At 42.0% G+C, this 19,716-nt stretch overlaps 1 protein-coding gene across 1 annotated transcript; it reads right to left on the reverse strand.

Annotated features, from left to right (window-relative positions):
• Positions 1–518: 518 nt before the first annotated feature.
• On the reverse strand, positions 519–7,112 carry nrsn1 (neurensin 1). The gene is made up of 6 exons (XM_061820227.1): positions 7,042–7,112; positions 3,930–4,048; positions 3,762–3,854; positions 3,523–3,641; positions 3,066–3,253; positions 519–2,982 (listed from the first exon to the last, which is right to left on the reverse strand). Exons 2-6 carry the CDS (start codon positions 4,026–4,028, stop codon positions 2,879–2,881), a joined length of 603 nt encoding a protein of 200 aa, XP_061676211.1. The 5' UTR covers positions 4,029–4,048; positions 7,042–7,112; the 3' UTR covers positions 519–2,878.
• Positions 7,113–19,716: the final 12,604 nt, after the last annotated feature.

The raw sequence follows: 19,716 nt of genomic DNA on the forward strand, positions 1-19,716 counted from the left end.
TGCAACAGAAGACTCCCAAGTGTGCGTGTGCATGTGTGTGTGTGTGTGTGTGTGTGTGTGTATGTGTGCTGATGGTGGGTCTCCATGACTCACTTCTGACCGCCGAAGGTGATAGTCCTCTGGGCGCTATTTCCAGATCTGTCATTAATTGCGTCCCATGTAGTCCAGCGGTCCCTTTCAGTGTGTGCACATGTGCTTGTGTTAATGAGGCCTCGAAGAGTGCACTTATCATCCCGTACGGCAAACTTTCGAAATGACCGTGCTGAATGATGACAGTGAACACTGCACTCTACACTAATGAAGCCGGCTCACCGACACCATGTTAGAACTGTAGTAATAAAGTACCGCTATAGTAAAGTTGCTTTAAATAATATATAAACACAAGGAGAGAGCGAGAGCGAGAAAAGGTTCTCAGTTTCAGAACTCTGCATAAATGTGAATACAGTCCTATACAACTTTGACCAGCATAGTCAATGTTTTATTTTGTTTGAAAACAGATATAATACTACATTGTGGATATTGACTGCAGTTGTTCTTTATCTGTTGTTATAGTTCCCTCAGAGAATACAGTTACATCAGGAGACACACTGAAATGTTGAATTAGGTTACATCAATTCAACCTTGAGATACATTAATCCTGAGAGAGAAAAAAATAGCGTATTTGGCAATTGCAGCCGTTGGACAGCAAAAGGATGAAAGCAAACACACAATTCACAGCATGAGAACTACCAGTGAGCACATTTATTGATCACCCGCTAACTCAAATCTCACTCAACCTTTTAAAATCTTGGCTTCTGCTCTTTTCACGGGAGGATTGCAGCTCACTTGTGTTTGGCTAATATTGAAAATATCGATCCTATAGCTTTGTGTTTTGTGTGTTAAAAAAATGCTGGATAAAGAAATGAAGAGTAGTAGTTGTAGCAACAGGACTGCTAGTAAAAGGTCAATTTACACAAATATTTTCATGGCTAATGCAATTTTTACACCAGTGATGCACAAAATACAAATCACAAAATAAATGAAAAAACACAATAGTGACCTCGAATCCACAAACAGAAAATTTAGAAAGATTGAATTTTTTTTTTTTTTTTTGGGCAGCTCCAGCCCCGTTGACATGGTAACGTAAAAGCAGCTTTGTGTTCTCGATTGTGGCGCAGGGTGAGCAGTGGCTGGTTTACGTGAAACAAGCAAACAACAAAAAAAGTGCTGCGCAAATAGTCGTAAGTGTGCACCGCAACTCTTGATCGTTGCGCTAATTGGACAGAACAAATACCATCGACATTTGATGAAGAGAATGGAAATGGAATGGAATTTTAATTTATGTTTTCATCTTGTGACCGCGACGTCTTACTGCTTTTCACGTGTACCGGATGGGCTTCGTTTTGCTTTCTGCTTTGCATGATGTTGTCTTAAGTGAACGCAGGTACAATTTGCTGACTTCATGCCTGATGGCACTTTGATCTGTTTCATTTTATTTTCTGTATTTCATTTTTGACTTTTTTTTTTTAATGCGACTTTTCAGATGCTTTGGTTTAGGGGAAGCCCACTCATTGGAAATAACAATATATTAGATTTAGATTTCTTCACCAGATGAGGATAAATCCGAGAAATCAGCGCTGACAATAACTGTGTAGGAACGTAACCGAGCCTCAGGTTGAGCACTTGACACATCACATCCGTGCACGTAGGTCATGTGACTCGCCAAAATCTCAGTGACCAGGAACATTCAAAATTGCCGATATAAGCAACCTTAAATGACATCTGATGAAAATCTTTATTTTAAAGTTACATTACCAATGGTATGACCTATCTTCTTCTTTCCTTTTGTCTTTGGTCTATTTGATACATTATTTTCAATGCGTGACCTTCCCCTTTAAATCAGTGCAATTCAAGTGGGGTGACCTCTGTGGTGGTAAACTGGTAAGGTCCCATCGTAGCTACTTTTGAAGTTAAGGGGAAAATAAACCTGCATTTTCAAATTCCACAAAAATGTACAAACTATTAGATGAGGATAAAATATTATCGAAAATCCCGTTTGAGAGTCCCTGCTGTAACAAAAGTAGAAGATGGCATAGTTGTTTTTTTTTTTTTTAAATAACTCAACGCTACCATGACAGCTGACTGATGAGAATTTCCAAAATCTGTGCTATTTAATGGTCAAACTGTGTTGCGTAAGTTTGATAGAACCCACCCAGTGTGGATTACGTCGGACTGGCTGTGTTTTTTTTTTTTTTTTTTTTACTCGTCCTGTCAGAGGTTTTACTCAAGACAATGTCAGACTATGAAGTCTGTCCTGACTCGATCATCTAATTTACACTAACGGTTCACAATTATCGAGCATAGATTGTAAAGAGACAAAGTTTCTTCTTCTTCTCACGTGTCGACAGTGTCGTGCTGGTGATTTCATGAGCCTACCGTCTATTTGTATTTGGTGCAGCTGCGATTGGTTATCGTGTCCATTGCTTTGGGCGTTGTGAAATGGGAGCTCAGCCTTAATGATGCTGGCTTGCTTGCTCGCCTCCGGCAGCAGCGCATTCGTCTCCAACACATTGTGAAGCCACTTAAGAGAAAAATGTTGACTTGTTCTGAGGCTGCGTTCTATTGATTTGTTCTTGGGCTATGTTCTTGCTTCAATATATATATGTTGAGTCTGGTAAGAAGCTGATCCACACGATGTGTCAATTTTGTAATCTTGGATATCTTTTTTTCGAGCAACAGTGAAAAGAGTTGACCCGATACGTCACGTAAGCTGATCTTTTAGGTGATAACGTCTCTGCATTAATGCACAATACACGCAGTCTACTCACTCAAAGGCTGCGCAGTGCACAGCCACCATTCAGCCAACAAACGACATTTTCCCCCTTCAACCAGACTCATGTCAGGTTTCTGACTTTGGGGTTACCGGTTGGATGTTTTGGACCTTGGAAAGTGTGACGGGCACCTTTCCCTCCCCTGGAGTTGGTGCTCTCGTGATGGGGGTACCTGTGACAAAAGCGCAGCTACTGTGTTCGTTTCAACCGCATTTTAAACAGTAGCGCGTCTCTTGCTGAAGAGCTCGACCTTACCGGCTGTCGAGTGCAAATCCGCCAGCCGCTCTTTAAACTTTTGCTGCAGATATAATTCCTCTTTGGAGTAGCTTTTGGCAAAGACAGACAGCAGGAGACCCACGGCCATGGAGGTGCCTCCCACGCAGAACAGTACGGCCCCAGTGAGCTTGCAAACATCCAGCGCGCGGTTGAAACTGACTGCCTGGCTGTTGAAGAACAAGACGTGCGGAGATGTCATACAAAAATACAGACGGAGCAAAAACTGCAAAAATCTCATCATATCTCACTCAGTCCTATGTGATTAAATACTGTAGACATTTGCTATTTGGGATGTTGCTGCAAGAACACTTGTGTTGCCTTTTCAATTTACTGTTCATGCCTGTTGTTGCTTATTCACACGGCATAGTTTTATGTGGGATTGAGTGTAAATAAATGCCATAAATCTGAATAATTTGTTCCCTAAAGCACGACATACCTGTCCACAAAGAGGAGATCCTCTTCACCAAACGCTTCAATCCGAGCTGGAGTAGAATAGCCCACGATGATGACAATCAGGCCTGCAAACAGGATCAGGGTGCCAAACGCGAGACAGACCTGAGGTTGGGGAAAAAAAAAAAAAAAAAAAAAACAGGAAACGTTTACAGGTCGGCTTTAGTTTGAAATGTGACAGCACTTCATGTTGAGCGATGAGCAGAGAGTGACGGTTGATCCCACCTTCCAGAGTAAAGAGCTCCACCTGCTCGGCGATCTCTGAATCTGAAAATCTTCATCACGTTCCCAGATGGAGGCTGTGCACTCCTCATAAAACTGAATGACGGAGAGGTGAATTGTCTTTTATTTTCAAAGGTCTTTCTCGTGAGGAAAGACGCGTCTTTGCTCTACCTGGTGTAAGTAGGAGCGGACGCCGTACTGCTGGCAGTTCCCGCTGACTTGGGCTTGCTCGCCGTGTTCCGAGCCGCAGATCTCTGAGCAAGACGCCATCCTTCACATCTGTCTGCCCGCTTCAACAAACGGAAAGAGACGCATGAATGAAGCTGCCCACACAGTTTCGCACACATCTCAAGATAACACGTTTATGCATTCATAAAGACATTTATCTCCCACATACTCGCATAAAGTTATATAACACGTAGCCACGACAACGGCAAATGTGTAATGAAGCAATGGTCCGTTCTCATTTATTGAGAAAAGAGCTTTGCAGTATTCCATAAACTCAAAGATGAGTGTGCTGACTTCTGCTCTATCTTTCTTTTTATTATTTCACCAAAATGTATCTTTCCTCCCCACCTCAGTTTCTGGATGCTAAATTGTCATTTTGTATTTCCTAACGTCAAACTCTGCAAGCCCATTTTTATTTATGAATCCAATTCACAACTGATGTTATATTGAGGCCCGGCATACTGAGAGAGGTTGCGGAGCACGCTCGGGGCGCATTTGAAGGAAACAAACAACTCTGGCGGGTATCCTTCTGTCGTTCTCTCAGAACAGTTTAGACGACGACACGTCCAGTCGGGTACAGGAATGCCCTCTGCAATTTCATGACTCACTACCTTCACACATAGACAAAAATAAAGAGGTTTCATGTTTTTTCTCAGCTTCCGTGGACCCTCATCTGCTCTCTCTGTTGAATTCTAACCACATAAGATGGGTTATAAAATAACGATACCAGGTCTCATAAATATATTTTTTTTCTTTTTCACGACGAAAATCAACGACTCCATCCAAAACATTAGCTTTTGTTTTGTCATCGCTCAGTTTACTAGATTCATTTAAAAGATTGCTATAATCTCGAACCAATCACAACAAAAGCATTAGAGCAATTAAAGTAAGTGTGAAATAGCTAACGGGTAATGTTGAAATAATTCAAAACGGCTACATTAAATATGTCACACAGATGCGTTGGTTGTACATAAATACGTCTGGAATTGAAATGTTGATCATTAAATCTGCTCCACAACAGTTGCATTAAAGTGGGAGGGCATTACTTTTTGAATGTCAATTGATCTCTCCAAAAAAAGAAAAAAAGAGCAGAGATGGATGCCTCGTTGCATGTGATTGACACCATTAGATGGTCCCAATGAATATTACACATTTTTTTTGAGCAGTGTGCAAGTGAAACTCAAGAAAGGAAGGCAGGAGCCTGCATTTGAACCCACAACCTCTGAACAGTGAGGCATATGCACTCACTAACTTCCATTTTTCAAAAGAAAGATTTATTTTTTAAATGTTCACGTCTTTAAGATCAAAGGTACACATACAGTACAGAGACGGAAAAAAATATTCAACTCGTGTACTTCAAAGTAGACTTTGTAATATACTTAAGTACAAAAGTAATAGTTACGTTATACTCTTAATTCTTTACTCAGTTTGATAACTTGGTGCAATGACAAAAAGAAAATAAAACTAAGGGCTTGCTAGCTCAGGCCATCAATGATAATGATTTGATATCATGCTATCAAAACGTGTTTCCCGGGTAAAATTGTGAACTAACAACTACATTCGCAAATGAAAACAACTAAAAATCATACCAGACTTATTTATTTTTATTTTTTTTAAAGATGGCACAGGATGGGACGGCACGTTGACTCAGGTTGAAAGCATTGGCCTCACAGTTCTGAGGTCCTGGATTCGATCCCGGACCCGCCTGTGTGGAGTTTACGTGTTCTACCCATGCCTGTGTGGGTTTCCTCAAGGCACTCCGGCTTCCTCCCACATCCCAAAAATATGCAACATTAATTGGACACTCTAAGTTGCCCCTCAGTGTGATTGTGAGTGCGGCTGTTTGTCTCCATGTGCCCTGCGATTGGCTGGCAACCAGTTCAGGGTGTACCACGCCTCCTGCCCGTTGACAGCTGGGCAAGGCTCCAGCATTCCCTGGAATCCTTGTGAGGATAAGCAGCTAAGAAAATGGATGGATGGATGGATGGCCACAGGAGCTCCATTCTTGTGGCCAACAAGTGGGTTCTGCCTTGCTTCATCTAATCTGTCACTTTAGTTATCGATTCATTTTCTACATGTTGTTGCTTCCCCTGTGATTATTGTTATCATTATTTGCCCTAAAGGACCCCTTCTTCTTCTTCTTCTTCTTTTCCTTTCGGTTTGTCCCATTAGGGGTTGCCACAGCGTGCCATCTTTTTTCCATTTAAGCCGACCTCGTGCATCTTCCTCTCTAACACCCATTGCCCTTATGTCTTCCCTCACCACATCTGTCAACCTTTTCTTTGGTCTTCCTCTCGCTCTTTGGCCTGGCAGCTCCATCCTCAGCACCCTTCTACCAATATACTCTCTCGCCTCTCGTCTTGGGGCCCGTAAGGACCCCAAGGTTGCAATCTAAAGGCCACCTCTTTTTTTTTTTTTTTTGGTCTTTTGAAAGTAAGGAGCTGACGTACACATATCTGTTTCTAAATGTAAAAAGTCGACCCCTGCAAAATCCGCTGAATTACTCGTTGTACTTCCTTTTAGCGTTTGTGTGAGCTGGCCTTGGTGCTGAACGCCATGACGCCATCACGAAAACACACACGCGAGTCGCCCACGTAATCCGTGACGCTGGTCTGAGAACAGACTTCCAGACGTCCTCCCGACCACCATCAGACATAAATAGACCACACAATACGCCTTTTCAATTCCATTTCCAACGATTAAATTTCGAGCAAATCCGATCGTCGACTGGCTGACTTCCGGGCAATCTTTTTCCCCGTGTGTCTTTTTCTCGATTGGTTTATTTAATATGCTATGCTCCAAATTTGACTTTTGAATGCATTCCAGCCAATAACAGCGCACATATTTAAAGCGGGACATGTTCCGCACCATAAACGCAAGAACCAGATGTGGACGAGATGATTCGGGCGCGCGCGCGCGCACGCACTCTGTTTCTTCTTTTTTTTTTATTTGGACACGCGCGTATCAACGACGTCTTTAGCAAGTGTAACAGTTCAATTTGCACGCAAGTCGCTCGGAAAAAGAACCATTTAAAAAAACTGAAACCGCAATTTACCTGATTAGCAGCACGGAGAGCGATCACTCGCTGCTGCTGCCGCTTGCTCAGCCGGCTCCCATCACTCTAGAGTCTCTCTCTCTCTCTCTCTCTCTCTCTCTCTCTCTCTCTCTCTCTCTCTCTCTCTCTCTCTCTCTCTCTTTCTCCCCCCCCCGGTGATTCACTCGGCGTGGTGGCTACTGCGCATGCGCCAGCTCCATGACAACATCACGATTCAGAGACGTGTATAAATAAACAGGCAACGACTGGATGAGACTGGCAGGGACAGCGTTTGCCTTTCAACATAAAAGGATCCATGTATCGCGCCGACATGGACTGTTTTTCATTCATTCAGTCAGTCATTCATCGAGTCAACAGTATTGCTTGTCATTGCCTTTACTCCCCAAAAATAAAGGACCTACCAAGATTTTTTTTCAATTAATAGCGCTGACTTGACTTAATCTATCAGTAATCCTCTTAAACTCACTGTGCAATGTAATTTTAAATAAAAGCTGCGTGCAAACTTTTTTTTTTTCATGAAATAATGTCTTATACTTGCTGTATCCACTCAACATTAGATGTATACGTTTCCAGCCTTGTTTGTTAGGATTTGAAAATAATTCTACATTGGTGGAACAGCTGGAAAACATTGGCCCCACAGTTCTGAGGTCCCGGGTTCAATCCCGGACCCCGTGTGCCTGCGTGGGTTTCCTCCGGGCACTCGGCTTCCTCCCACATCCCAAAAACATGCAACATTAATTGGACACTCTAAATGCCCCTCAGCGTGATTGTGAGTGCGGCTGTTTGTCTCGATGTGTCCTGCGATTGGCTGGCGACCAGTTCGGGGTGTACCCCGCCTCCTGCCCGTTGACAGCTGGGATGGACTCCAGAACTCCCTGCGACCCTTGTGAGGATAAGCGGCCAAGAAAATGGATGGAATAATTCTACATCATGAAGGTTTTATGTTGAAAAAGTGACTTTAAACCTAGATTTTGGATCAAACATGTTTTTAGTTGAAGATGCAGTGTAATTCACTTTCATATCCCGTTTCTGATGTTTTCTATCTCGGCAGAACTGCAGACAATGGCTACGAGTACAATGACGGACCAGATGGCTCGTTGGATGCTTGTTCCTGTTTAAGTGGAGTTGCTAAGGGATCGCTCGTGTGGGGATAAGATTTGAGTCTCTGTGGAGCGAGGTCCTAAACCTGCTGTTATCTTTTGCTGCTCGCGAGAATTAACAACTAAGTACACGATGCTGATTCAGCAAGTCCTCGTCTCGGGATAGCTGTGAAAGTGACATTTGCACCACAATCAACGTCATGAGCAATATACAATAGCTTCAATAAGTCAGCGTTCATTGCTATTGTATTATATTTATTAGCTGAACCGGACCAATCTATTGAAGCCAATGTATACAGTTGTGACAAATAAAATGAAAACTATTATCAGTTTTGATTCACGCCATCAGAGATGTATTAAAATAATTATGTATTAATTCACGATATTTGCAGTGTCTCAAAAATTTGACTTCTTGATTGAATCTCAATGTGTAGACGTTGTTCATGTTGTGGCCAGGAAGTGATTTATTCATGAGTGTCGCTGCCTGCAAAAGTACACGTTTACCTTCAACATAATGGACGGTAATGCACACAGTAAACTGCATATGGAGACCTCGCCTTACCATTTGAAAATTAATATTTGCAGTGAAATATTCCGATGCAGTTTTTGTTGTAACAAAAACTCATTTCCTGTTCTCGCTGTCTGTTTCCCTCTGTCGCGTTTACACACGGTGAGCATCCCAGCGTAGACTGAGGCTGTTTCTATGGCGACACGAAAAGGTCACCTTCAGGGAGTTCTGTGGAAACGTGTGCAGAATGCCAGTCCAATAATCAGGCTTCCTGTAATGACTGATAACGGGCCACGGCTCATTACACGAAGAGAAGGAGAAAAAAAAAAAAAAACAGATATGGCTCACGGCTTCCAGAGAGATAATTAGTGGGTGAGCAAAGAAAGGATTTACACTTCAGGTATGTTCTGTATGTTTGTGGCTTGTGAGTGTTTGGGGTTGGCAATCTGGATCGGTAACAAGGAGAGAAAATCACAAGATTTACTGTAAAGTCTTGCTCCATGTGCACCAGAGAATAATAATTTAGCCCAAACTTGGGGAAATAAAAATATCAAATCAAAAGTGTTGAAAACACAAAACCCCACAGAGTTAACATCATTTATCACCAATCGGTAAAGAGATCGCCCTCCGGGATGTATGTGTCATTTTCAGATTATATAATGCAATCAATCATGGTCAAGACACTGTTGGGGAAAAAAATGAAATTTTCAGTTTGGGCAGAACAGTGGGCGACGAGTTAACAAACGCATCTGCCTCACAATTGTGAGGACTGGGGTTCAAATCTCTGTTCTCTCCACGCGTGCTTGGCTTCTCTCTGGGCACTCCAGTTTCCTCCTGCTTCCCCCAAACATGCCTGGTCGATTCACTGAAGACTGGCCAGGAAAACCAAGGAGTGGCTCCTTAAGAAGTATATCAAGGTTCTGGCCTGGCCTAGCCAGTCTCCAGACCTAAACCCAATAGAAAATCTTTGGAGGGAGCTGTAACTCCGTGTTTCTCAGCCACACCCCAGAAACCCGTCTGATCTAGATAAGATCTGTCTGGAGGAGTGGGCCAAAATCCCTCCTGCAGTGTGTGCAAACCTGGTGAACAACTAAAGGAAACGTTTGACGTCTGCAATTGCAAACAAAGGCTACTGTACCAAATATTAACATTGGTTTTCTGAGGTGTTCAAATACTTATTTGCAGCTGTATCACACAAATAAATAGTTTAAAAAAAAATCACACATTGTGATTTCTGTATTTTTCTCGTTAGATTATCTCTCTCACAGTGGACAAGCACCGACGATGAAAATTTCAGACCCCTCCGTGATTTCTAAGTGGGAGAACTTGCAATATAGCAGGGTGTTCAAATACTTATTTTCTTCACGGTATGTGTGCCCTGCAAAGGGGTGGCGACCAGTTTGGGGTCTGCCGCAGCTCTTGCTCGACGATGGCTGGGATGGGCTCCAACACACCCGCGACTCACATGAGGCAGAACGCAAGATGACTGACTGAATGGATTTATGAGTTTGTTTATGCTGTATTTTGCCATTCCAAGTTTGTAATATTCATTCAGCCATACAAGCAAGTCGAGCCGGCACTGGAGTGTATGAATATTATTAATATTATTTTTTTCTGTCTGCTTTTGTGTGAATGAAAAGTGACGGCCTCATCCCGGCTCACAGATCCCTCTGGTGCATTGTAATAAAATGCTGATAACATGAGCGGTGTCGACAAAAAAGGAATGCTTGAGAAACTGAGATGGATTTGTGTTAGTGTCATGGAGAATGAACGCACTAGGAGAAATTATATTTTTTTTATTTTGCAACTTTATTGTTGATTAGACTTAGCTTTTTTTCTATCATGTCATGTTTCTCTGCGGCACGGTGGAACAGCTGTAGAGCTTCGGCCTCACAGTTCTGAGGACCCGGGTTCAATCCCGGCCCCGCCTGTTTGGACTTTGCATGTTTTCCCCGTGCCTGAGTGGGTTTCCTCCGGGCACTCCGTTTTCCTCCCACATCACCCAAAAAACATGCAACATTAATTGGACACTCTAAATTGCCCCTCGGTGTGATTGTGAGTGCAGCTGGTTGTCTCGATGTGCCCTGCGATTGGCTGGCAACCAGTTATGAGTGTACCCTGCCTCCTCCCCAATGACAGCTGTGATTGGCTCTAGCACTCCGGTGACCCTTGTGAGCATAAGCAGCACAGGAAATGATGTCATGCTTTTCTCCTGTTGTCAATTTCTTGTTTTGCTCATTAGGCTTGTTTTCGTCAGCCCTCTTCCCTGTGTCAACCAATCAGGTACCTCCGTCCATTCGTGTCTTGTCCAGGTGTGCCTTGTTGTCTCATCAGTTTCCTTGTATGTATATATATATATATATATATATATATATATATATATATATATATATATATATATATATATATTGTGAGCTATTGTAGAAGTACAATACAGTATTCTAGACAGTGAACAGTTTAAAAGTTCCTTTTGGCAACATTGCTGACATCTACTGGACAACCTTTTGTAATCTGGTAATAACGTTGTCCTGGTAAGAGTTACTTATCATTATTTCACATAAATATTCTTGCACCCACGTACGCACACGGGCGCACAATTTGGCAATAATTTACGCTGTCCTTTGTAACATTGTGTCATTATGAATTTGACTTTATTTGGGTTTGCATTGCTTCACCTAACAAATATTTTTGATAGTTTATTGTGAACTAATGCACTTTTTTTCTTTATAGAAAAAAATGTGACAAGCTAAGTGCATGATTACATCTGCATTGTTTTTGGTGCAGTCCCGTTTGCCACAACTGGTGATGGATGAGATGTTGGCCAGAGCTATCTATCCATCCGAACAACCTTATCCTTGGATACGGTGTCCATTCTTCATCTTATTGATTTATTTATTTTTTTTGTCATCTTTCCGCAGCAGGAATCTCTGACTTCCGCAGTATTTCATATATTGCTGACCAAAGGGGACAACACTGTGATGCTCCGATGGACGGGAGCATTTGATGGGGGTAAAGCTGCCAAAAGTTGTGCGGAAATTAAAATGTTATGACATTTACAGTCTTTGCAGCCACACTGTTGAGGGTTCTTTCAAACAAAGCACTGAAAACATTCTGAACATAATCTTGTGCGGAACACTACTGTGGTTGTGTGGATGCAACCTTGAAATTTACATTGAAAAGAAAATGTTTTTTAATAGATGCAATATAGCGTGGCAGATGATAGTAGTTATTAATATATTATTATTAATAGTAGGAGTATTAGTAGTAGTGGTCATAGTAGTATAAGTTCAACAGTATAAAATGGGGCCTAACTGGATCAAATACATTCCAAATTATAACTTTTCATATGTAAATTTTAATTGGAATTTTGTTAGAAAGGAGGATGAAAAATATAAAAAGATCGATATTCTAGTAAGGGAGTTCTTTTGACAGAGTTGTGTGGCTGCAGCATTTCCTTGCCACTTATGCTGATACTGCAGACACCGTCTCAAAATATTGTTTTATCGTAAAGCCTCGGTTTTCGAATGTCCCCATTTTCAGAAAAATCAGTTTTTGAATGAAAATTCTGAGATTTTTTGCTTCCATTTTCGAACGAAAATTGGTACTCGAAATAACATATTGTGCGCGGCCAGGCCAGCTGAACAAATACAGCAATGCACTCCCATACGAGCGAACTCTACTACTAAAGCACACATTTTAAGCAAAAAATAAATATATTTCTTAAATTATTTTATCATATAAAGTATTTAAACTATACATGTATTTTTACTACACAGTTTATTATCAGGAAAAGCTAAAAAAATTGCTTTAAAAGCCATTGTTTTTAGGCTTGGAACGCATTATTTCTTTTTAAATTCATTGTAATGGGAAACATCAATTCAGTTTTCGAACAATTCACTTTTCAAACCGTTTTCTGGAACGGATTGTGATCAAGCGTTAAGAGCAGTTAAAGAGCCGACTCTTCTATGGTGTATTTTGCACGTGTGCACTGAGGGTTGCTAGGGACAACTTTCATGACTCACGGTCATCGTGGGTTGATGGCCTTGGTCAATGTTGAGCTTCTAACGCCAGTCATCTCTCAACCGAGACTTTTTGGGGGATTTTTCCTCTGATTGGTTGCTGAGGACAGGCAAATTAAGTAGCAAGAAAGCCCACATTTTTTTTTTTTGTATTAATATATTGTAAGTCTGTTTTATGGGCGGTCTTTTAGAGTCATACTAACACCTGCTTTTAGCAACACCTCCAGACTGAGTGGTTATCTTTAGACTGAGCGACTCAATGTCGTGGCTCGCAGGGCAGTCATAAACACAAAGTTTCCGTTTCCGTCGCTAGACTGAGATGCGCTGAACTTGACTTGAGCGTAAGGCAGTCTTCCAAAAATCCTCATTTCATTTGGTCTGTATGAAACATCCCACTGAGCAGTACCTCTGGATCCAAGTGTTTCATGTTTTGCACTTGCATCTGTCATTGATTTCACACTGCAGCCTCTCTCCACTGTGATTTTTGTTTCTCTCGGTGCTCCTATCTCTGTAATTGCTAATTTAAATGAAAAAGCTTCAAACCGGGGATTAGAGTTGCATGCGTGCGAGTCTCCAAGGGATGCGCTTGAGAACAAAAGCATCTGTAAGAAGGCAGCCCCCCCCCCCCCTTTTGCTTTGCATTGCGTTGCCGTGGTTACGGGTGTGTCTGCAATCGAAACTTTGCTGTGTCGATGACCGGTCCAGATTATTGGAAACATTTCTGTAGTCTTAGCGGTCATCTTAACATCTTGTTTGTTGAGTGAATGCAATCAATTTTGTGTGCGTTTCAGTTGCTATTATACAAGCAGACAAGCAAGCAACTGTCACCGCGTGGCGACAGGCGACCACGCTTCACTAGCTGCACCAGAGCGCGTCCAATTACAGGAGCCTGACGATGCCAACAGTTTCCTCTTCGCCTCTCAACAGCCGGGACGCCTGGGCTGCTTCCTATGCACGAAAATACATGCCTGACTCCTCTCGCTTCCTTCTTGTCATCGTGCACCTGCTGCCTCCTATCTAGGGCAGCTATAGCTGTAGTCTTTTCAAAGGTGATCTTTATTATTATTTTTTTTTTTTTCAGAAAGCAAATCCAACACCTGTCTCTGGCAAATACAGAGCATCTCAGAATGGATGCTATGGTTGTGTACTATGATCATGTATGTATGGAACCAAGCTTGCAGTTCTGCACGGCACAAAGAAAGCGTGTCATGCTTTCGGACATAAGGAAGGCTGAAGTCTTTTCAGTGGTAAAATATTAACACTAGACCAAGAGAGCTTTTACTGTTGTGACCAATGCCCTAAGAGCGACAAAAGCCATAAAATAATGACACAAACTGAAATGTAGCAAAGACGAGCAACATAGATTTTTAGTAATTGTTTTTGTTTTTTTTTTTTTGTTTTTTTTGCCCATGTATTAAACACAAACCATGTTGCACTCTTGCTACTCTATTTACCTCCACAGCGCACCATGGAATTGTTTGCCTTTTTTCTTCGAGACGTATTTTCATTTAACGGGACGACTCACTCGATCAGACCTGAAGACGATTCGCCTCCAGCAGCGGGGGTTTCTCAAATTGGAAATTGGAGGTAAAATAAATCTAAGATTGATTCCTTCCCTGCAGAGTCCCAAACATGGCTGCAGGGGGGGTGATATTAGAGAGGTGGCTGAGCATCAGGGCTAGATGAATGGAGGCCAGCATCACCCAACGAAGGAAAGAAAAAATGAAAAGGACCAAAACACAGAGTGAAAAATTGAGAAATATTTGTAGGTAAGTGATGGATCGACTGTACATGATACTGTATTCGCTTTGTCCATTTGGGTCTGAAGTAGTCATAGTGCCAATGATGTGCTCTTATAGTGCCACACTGCAAGGTAAGTAAGTAAACGCTACACCTGAAGCGCTTTTTTTCCGAAAGATGACTCATAAAGTCCTGCACGCGGTGGTGGCTCGTCAGTAGAGGGCGCTTGGGTGATGCCCTGCGGTCATCTTCTTGCTTTCTTTGGAAACACAAAAATTAAGGAAAAATATGACAAGATGAATAAAATAAATAGGAATATAACTATGCATATTATTGGATGAGAAGGAGAAATAGTATATAGTTAATGATGAATCAAGTTTTTTTTTTTCATCTCTGTTGTTTGAAATGACACATTTCTGGTCTGGGCACGGGAATATTTACCCACTGGCCCCCATTAAGCGAAGGAGATAAGCAATATTTCCTCTGGACCAAGGTTGGAAGATGTATTTCAACCACGCCCAGATGTCACATCTGACTGACTGCTGGGTCTCCACAGATGTCTATACATCTATCTATGTTGGTCTACTTACAGTACGTCTCTCTGCGTGAATCACTTTCACATTTAATGTTGATATGTTGACTTCCTGGTGGAATCTGAAGTTCACTCGCTGTCTGCTTGAATTTCTATTTTGTATTTTGAAAGGCTAAATATGCAACACGAGTGCTAAAACACCCAATAATTACCCGTATATACAAATCCTAGCGACACTAAGAAATAGTTCATATACATACATATACTGAACAGTACATGAATGTCATGGTTCCCAGTTGCCTCAACTTACTAAATGAGTAACATTGTGTACCTTGGAGGTCATCAATACTGACTTTCTCCATCCCATTTCCATTATAACAATGGGATTTGCTTGCATTTAGATTACAACAATGTGATTCTCTTCTGGGCAAAATCAGATGGAATACCTGCTGGCAGTTTTGCCCCTTCTATCAAAAAAAAAAAAGATATCATTGGATTAGCATATCTATTTCAGGAAAAGAAAACAACAACAACAACAACAACAATACAGCAGATAACTGATGTTAGTTGTGACTTATTCTGCTTCTTCCACTGAATGTTATTCCCATTTTTGCTGCCATCCTCCTTGCTTACGGAAGATGACAATAATATCAATGGAAAGCTTTGCTGTCACGCCGCATCCATATGGGGATTATCGAGTCGAACATTTAAAATGCTCTGCGTGGCACACAGTCGGGTACACTTTCTTTTTGAAAAAAATCTGCCTACATACACTAACAATAATACAATAAAAACCTGCTTTGATGCACAAAAAAAATATTCAGTTTACCTAAATGTTAAATGCAGAGAAACATTCATGTGTCGGTGGATGCATGCATTCTACACACACAGACGTGGCGATAAAGATCATAACCCCTGTTCTAGAAATGTCACATTGGCTAAAGTACCATGACATTTTATTCTCGTTTTCGGAATTTCGGATTATCGTGACAAGGATCAATGGGAAATAAATTGCATCGTTCCTTGACAGCATATCAGCATGCCGCAAATGGGATCTTCCTCACCCATCGACTTTCCACGCTTTCCTTCTTTAAAGGAATCATTTTCATTTTTCGCAACATGTCAAAGAGCAACGCCGTGTGTTGTAAAATGTCATCTCCTGTAAATTGACTGACCGCAAAACACGAGTGTGGAGTCGTAATGTTGTCGACTAATCAGTTCAACCTCTAATTTCGAGGACCATAAAATAACTTTCCAGCATGATTCTGATTGTGTAAGACACAATACAGTCACTTCAGAGAACAACTGCTGTTACATAAAAGGTGGATTTTTCAGACACAGTCTTTTCTTTATTCCAAGGAAAATGCATCAATAGTTTATTGTGAACATGCCCAATTTTGATGAAAGGAGCGTGTGCATAACTTGTTTGCATTTCACAGAAAAGAAAATGTCATTCAAACTGACAAGTTCATGAGCAACAGGTTGTTTGCATTTATTTGCTCCCTCTGTTTCGTGATAAAGTTAGGAGTTTAGTACGTATAGAAATAAATTATCTATTGATTTTGCTCAATTGTAGGTCTCTATCATTTGTTTCAATTAGATACTTTCTGTTAAGGCTCTGTAAAATATTGTGAGTGTAAGAACAGTAACAATTAATCTTTCAAATTCCACAGTCTCACCTCCTTTTTTTAGGTTGCATCACGGTGACCTATCGACCTACCTAAGAATGTCCGAGTTGGACCAGCTGCAGTTCAAAATGTCACCGCCATACGTAATTAAAAGAATGTTCTGGTAAAAAGGCTCAAGGAATGGACTTGTTGACCCTCATGAATCTCCATTTAAAGTAAGTTACTATTTTCATTTGTCAGAGCCTAATAGTGCTATTAAGGAGCTCATTGGCATTTGCTGTCCTTTCGGAAATATTTATCCGTGCTACACTGCTTGTGCCAAAAAGGGACACACACACACACACACACACACATACACACCTAGACACGCATGCATGGCCACAGGTTTGTGTTTTCATTTGTAGGTACCATAACATATTTAATTCACGGCCACCTGTCAGATTAATTGCGATTTCACTGACCACCTACTACCTACTACTACATGATTACGCAACAAGGAGCATAATCATGGCAATACATAATGCAATATTTCGACAGATAAGCATTAAATCTCTCTCTCTCTCTCTCTCTCTCTCTCTCTCTCTAGCTCTCTCTCTTTCTCTCCTTCACTCACTCTGTCTTGCTCTCTCTCTCTCTCTCTCTCTCTCTCTTTCACTCTCTCTGTCTTGCTATATATATATATATATATATATATCCAGAGAGAGAGAGAGAGAGAGAGAGAGAGAGAGATCCATCAATCCATCCATCCATTCTCTACCGCTTCTCCAAGTCGGGTGGCGGGGGAAGTAGCTTCAGCAGAGATACCCAGACTTCCCTTTCCCCAGCCACTTCTTTCAGATCTTCCGGTGGGATCCCGAGGCGTTCCCAAGCCAGCCGAGAGACACGGTCTCTCCAGCGTATCCTGGGCCGTCCTCGGGGTCTCTTTCCGGTGGGTCATGCCCAAAACACCTCACTCGGGAGGTGTTTGTGAGGTATACGGATCGGATGCCTCAGCCAACTCATCTGGCTCCTCTCTATGTGGTGACTGAGCCCCTCCAGATGACCGAGTTTCGCACCCTATCTCTAAGGGAGACCGCGGACACCCTGCGGAGGAAACTGATTTTGGCCGTTTGTATCCGAGATCTTGTCCTTTCGGTCCCACAGCTCGTGCCCATAGGTGAGGGTAGGAACGTAGATTGACTAAAGAGAGAGAGCGAGAGAGAGTTAGGTCAAATATATGCATGCATGTAAACTTAAATGATTGTAAAATTCATTATGTGAAAGTGATTGTATCTACATGTTAATACTTTGGGAAGATTGGAGTAATTTTGTGCATTGCAGAGATTTTCTGTTGGTTGAGTTTATACTCTGTAACTCTCTTATTATAAAAAACAAAAATAAAACATCTTTTCTTCTCTTCTTCTCCCTCCTATCCTCAGTCCTCCACTCGTTCTTCAAATTTACTCCAATGACCGATCCCCCGCTCTCTTCAGGTAATAAGACGTTCCCATTGGTATGTGAGACTCATTCCCTAAACATTCATCACTCGCGCCGTCGCATTACTGTCCTCCACGAGCTCATGGGATGTTTTTCTCCTTAATTGTAGCTGTATACATACTGTACCTTACCCCTTGCAGTAATAAACGGTCTTGTCCTCCATTATGGTCATTAAGGAAGACCCACTGAGAGTAGCACGCCGCCCACAATGAGGACAGCTTGTATTGAATGAGGCATTCCAGCCAAGCCAAGAAAGAAAGTCTCCTATATTTGAGACACACCGGGGCATGCGGTACTGGATTTGACGACGGCAATGAGCTGCGGGTCTTTCTTTTCCCACTTCTTCAAAATCAATGTTCTTTTTTTCCCCCCTCACAAAGTCGCGGCGAAGTACAACCAGCGTGTTGCAGAGTCGACAAAGACCCCCTGGAGAAATGTTTATTTGCAACCAGATGTCACACACCAGCAGCCAATCTTTAATGGACGGAACTTTTGAATGGGAATGAAAGTACTCAGTTTGGCCAGCAGATGCCACTGTATAACCATTGTATTTCAAAGATCTCACGTTCTCAAGTGAAACTGCCTGTACAGAGGCATTCAAATTTGGTGCACCTCAGGCTTGAATGAAAAGGTAAACGCTGCCTTAATGCGCGACACTTCTGTCCCTCCGGCATTCAACATCTTGACATAGAAACCCGTTGGAATTGAATATGAGCGTACAGTACTTATGCAAAACCAATATTGACCAAACCAGCGGTAAATTTGTCAATGTTGTTTGAAGCAATCAGCACACCTATGATTTCAATTATTTGTTTGAGAAATTAAAGTTTACTTACTTTCAAGAGATGCGGTATACAGTACAAACAAAGTGTCTCAAGGACGGAAACGGAGGCTCAGGTTTGAAATTGGCAGGCGGTCGCCCTTGAGCAAGGCTCTGCCCAACTGCGTCGCTGATGTCGTACATTTGCAGGCACATTTTAAAATAAAGTACAAGAGATATATACTGCTGATGTCATCCCCTCATGAGAAGCACAAATTTGTGCAGTTGGCACAGATGCAGTGTTGCCACATTAAGTCAACACTTCATATTACATAAAGAATGGAACGGTGCTGCAGCTGGTAATGTGTTGGCCTCACAGTTCTGAGGACCCGGGTTCAATCCCAGCCCTGCCAGTGTGGAGTTTGCATGTTCTACCCGTGCCTGCGTGGCTTTTCTCCGGACACTCCGATTTCCTCCCACATCCCAAAAACATGCAACATTAATTGGACACTCTAAATTGCCCCTCGGTGTGATTCTGAGTGGGGCTGTTTGCCTCTATGTGCCCTGTGATTGGCTGGCAACCAGTTCAGGGTGTACCCCGCCTCCTGCCTGTTGACAGCTGGGGTAGGCTCCAGTGCTTAGTGCCTGGTTACGGTGAAATATTTCCGCAGATTTCATTTTATAGGATACATTATTCGTGAATTGTTTGTTATGTATGCTGCCGATTATGAGCATATTGCTTTCTGTGGTTGTCAAAAAGCACAGTTGTTTGCTACAGAGTTGATGTGTTGTGGTGACGTCATGAACCGGAAGAAGAAGGACGATGAAATACGGACAGTAGGGCGAAATATAGAATTCTTGATCGTGTGTTTGTTCTTTCTTTCTTTGTTCATTTATCTGGATTCACTGTGC

Source organism: Syngnathoides biaculeatus, chromosome 5 (genome assembly GCF_019802595.1).
Source record: "Syngnathoides biaculeatus isolate LvHL_M chromosome 5, ASM1980259v1, whole genome shotgun sequence".
NCBI classification, from domain to species: domain Eukaryota; kingdom Metazoa; phylum Chordata; class Actinopteri; order Syngnathiformes; family Syngnathidae; genus Syngnathoides; species Syngnathoides biaculeatus.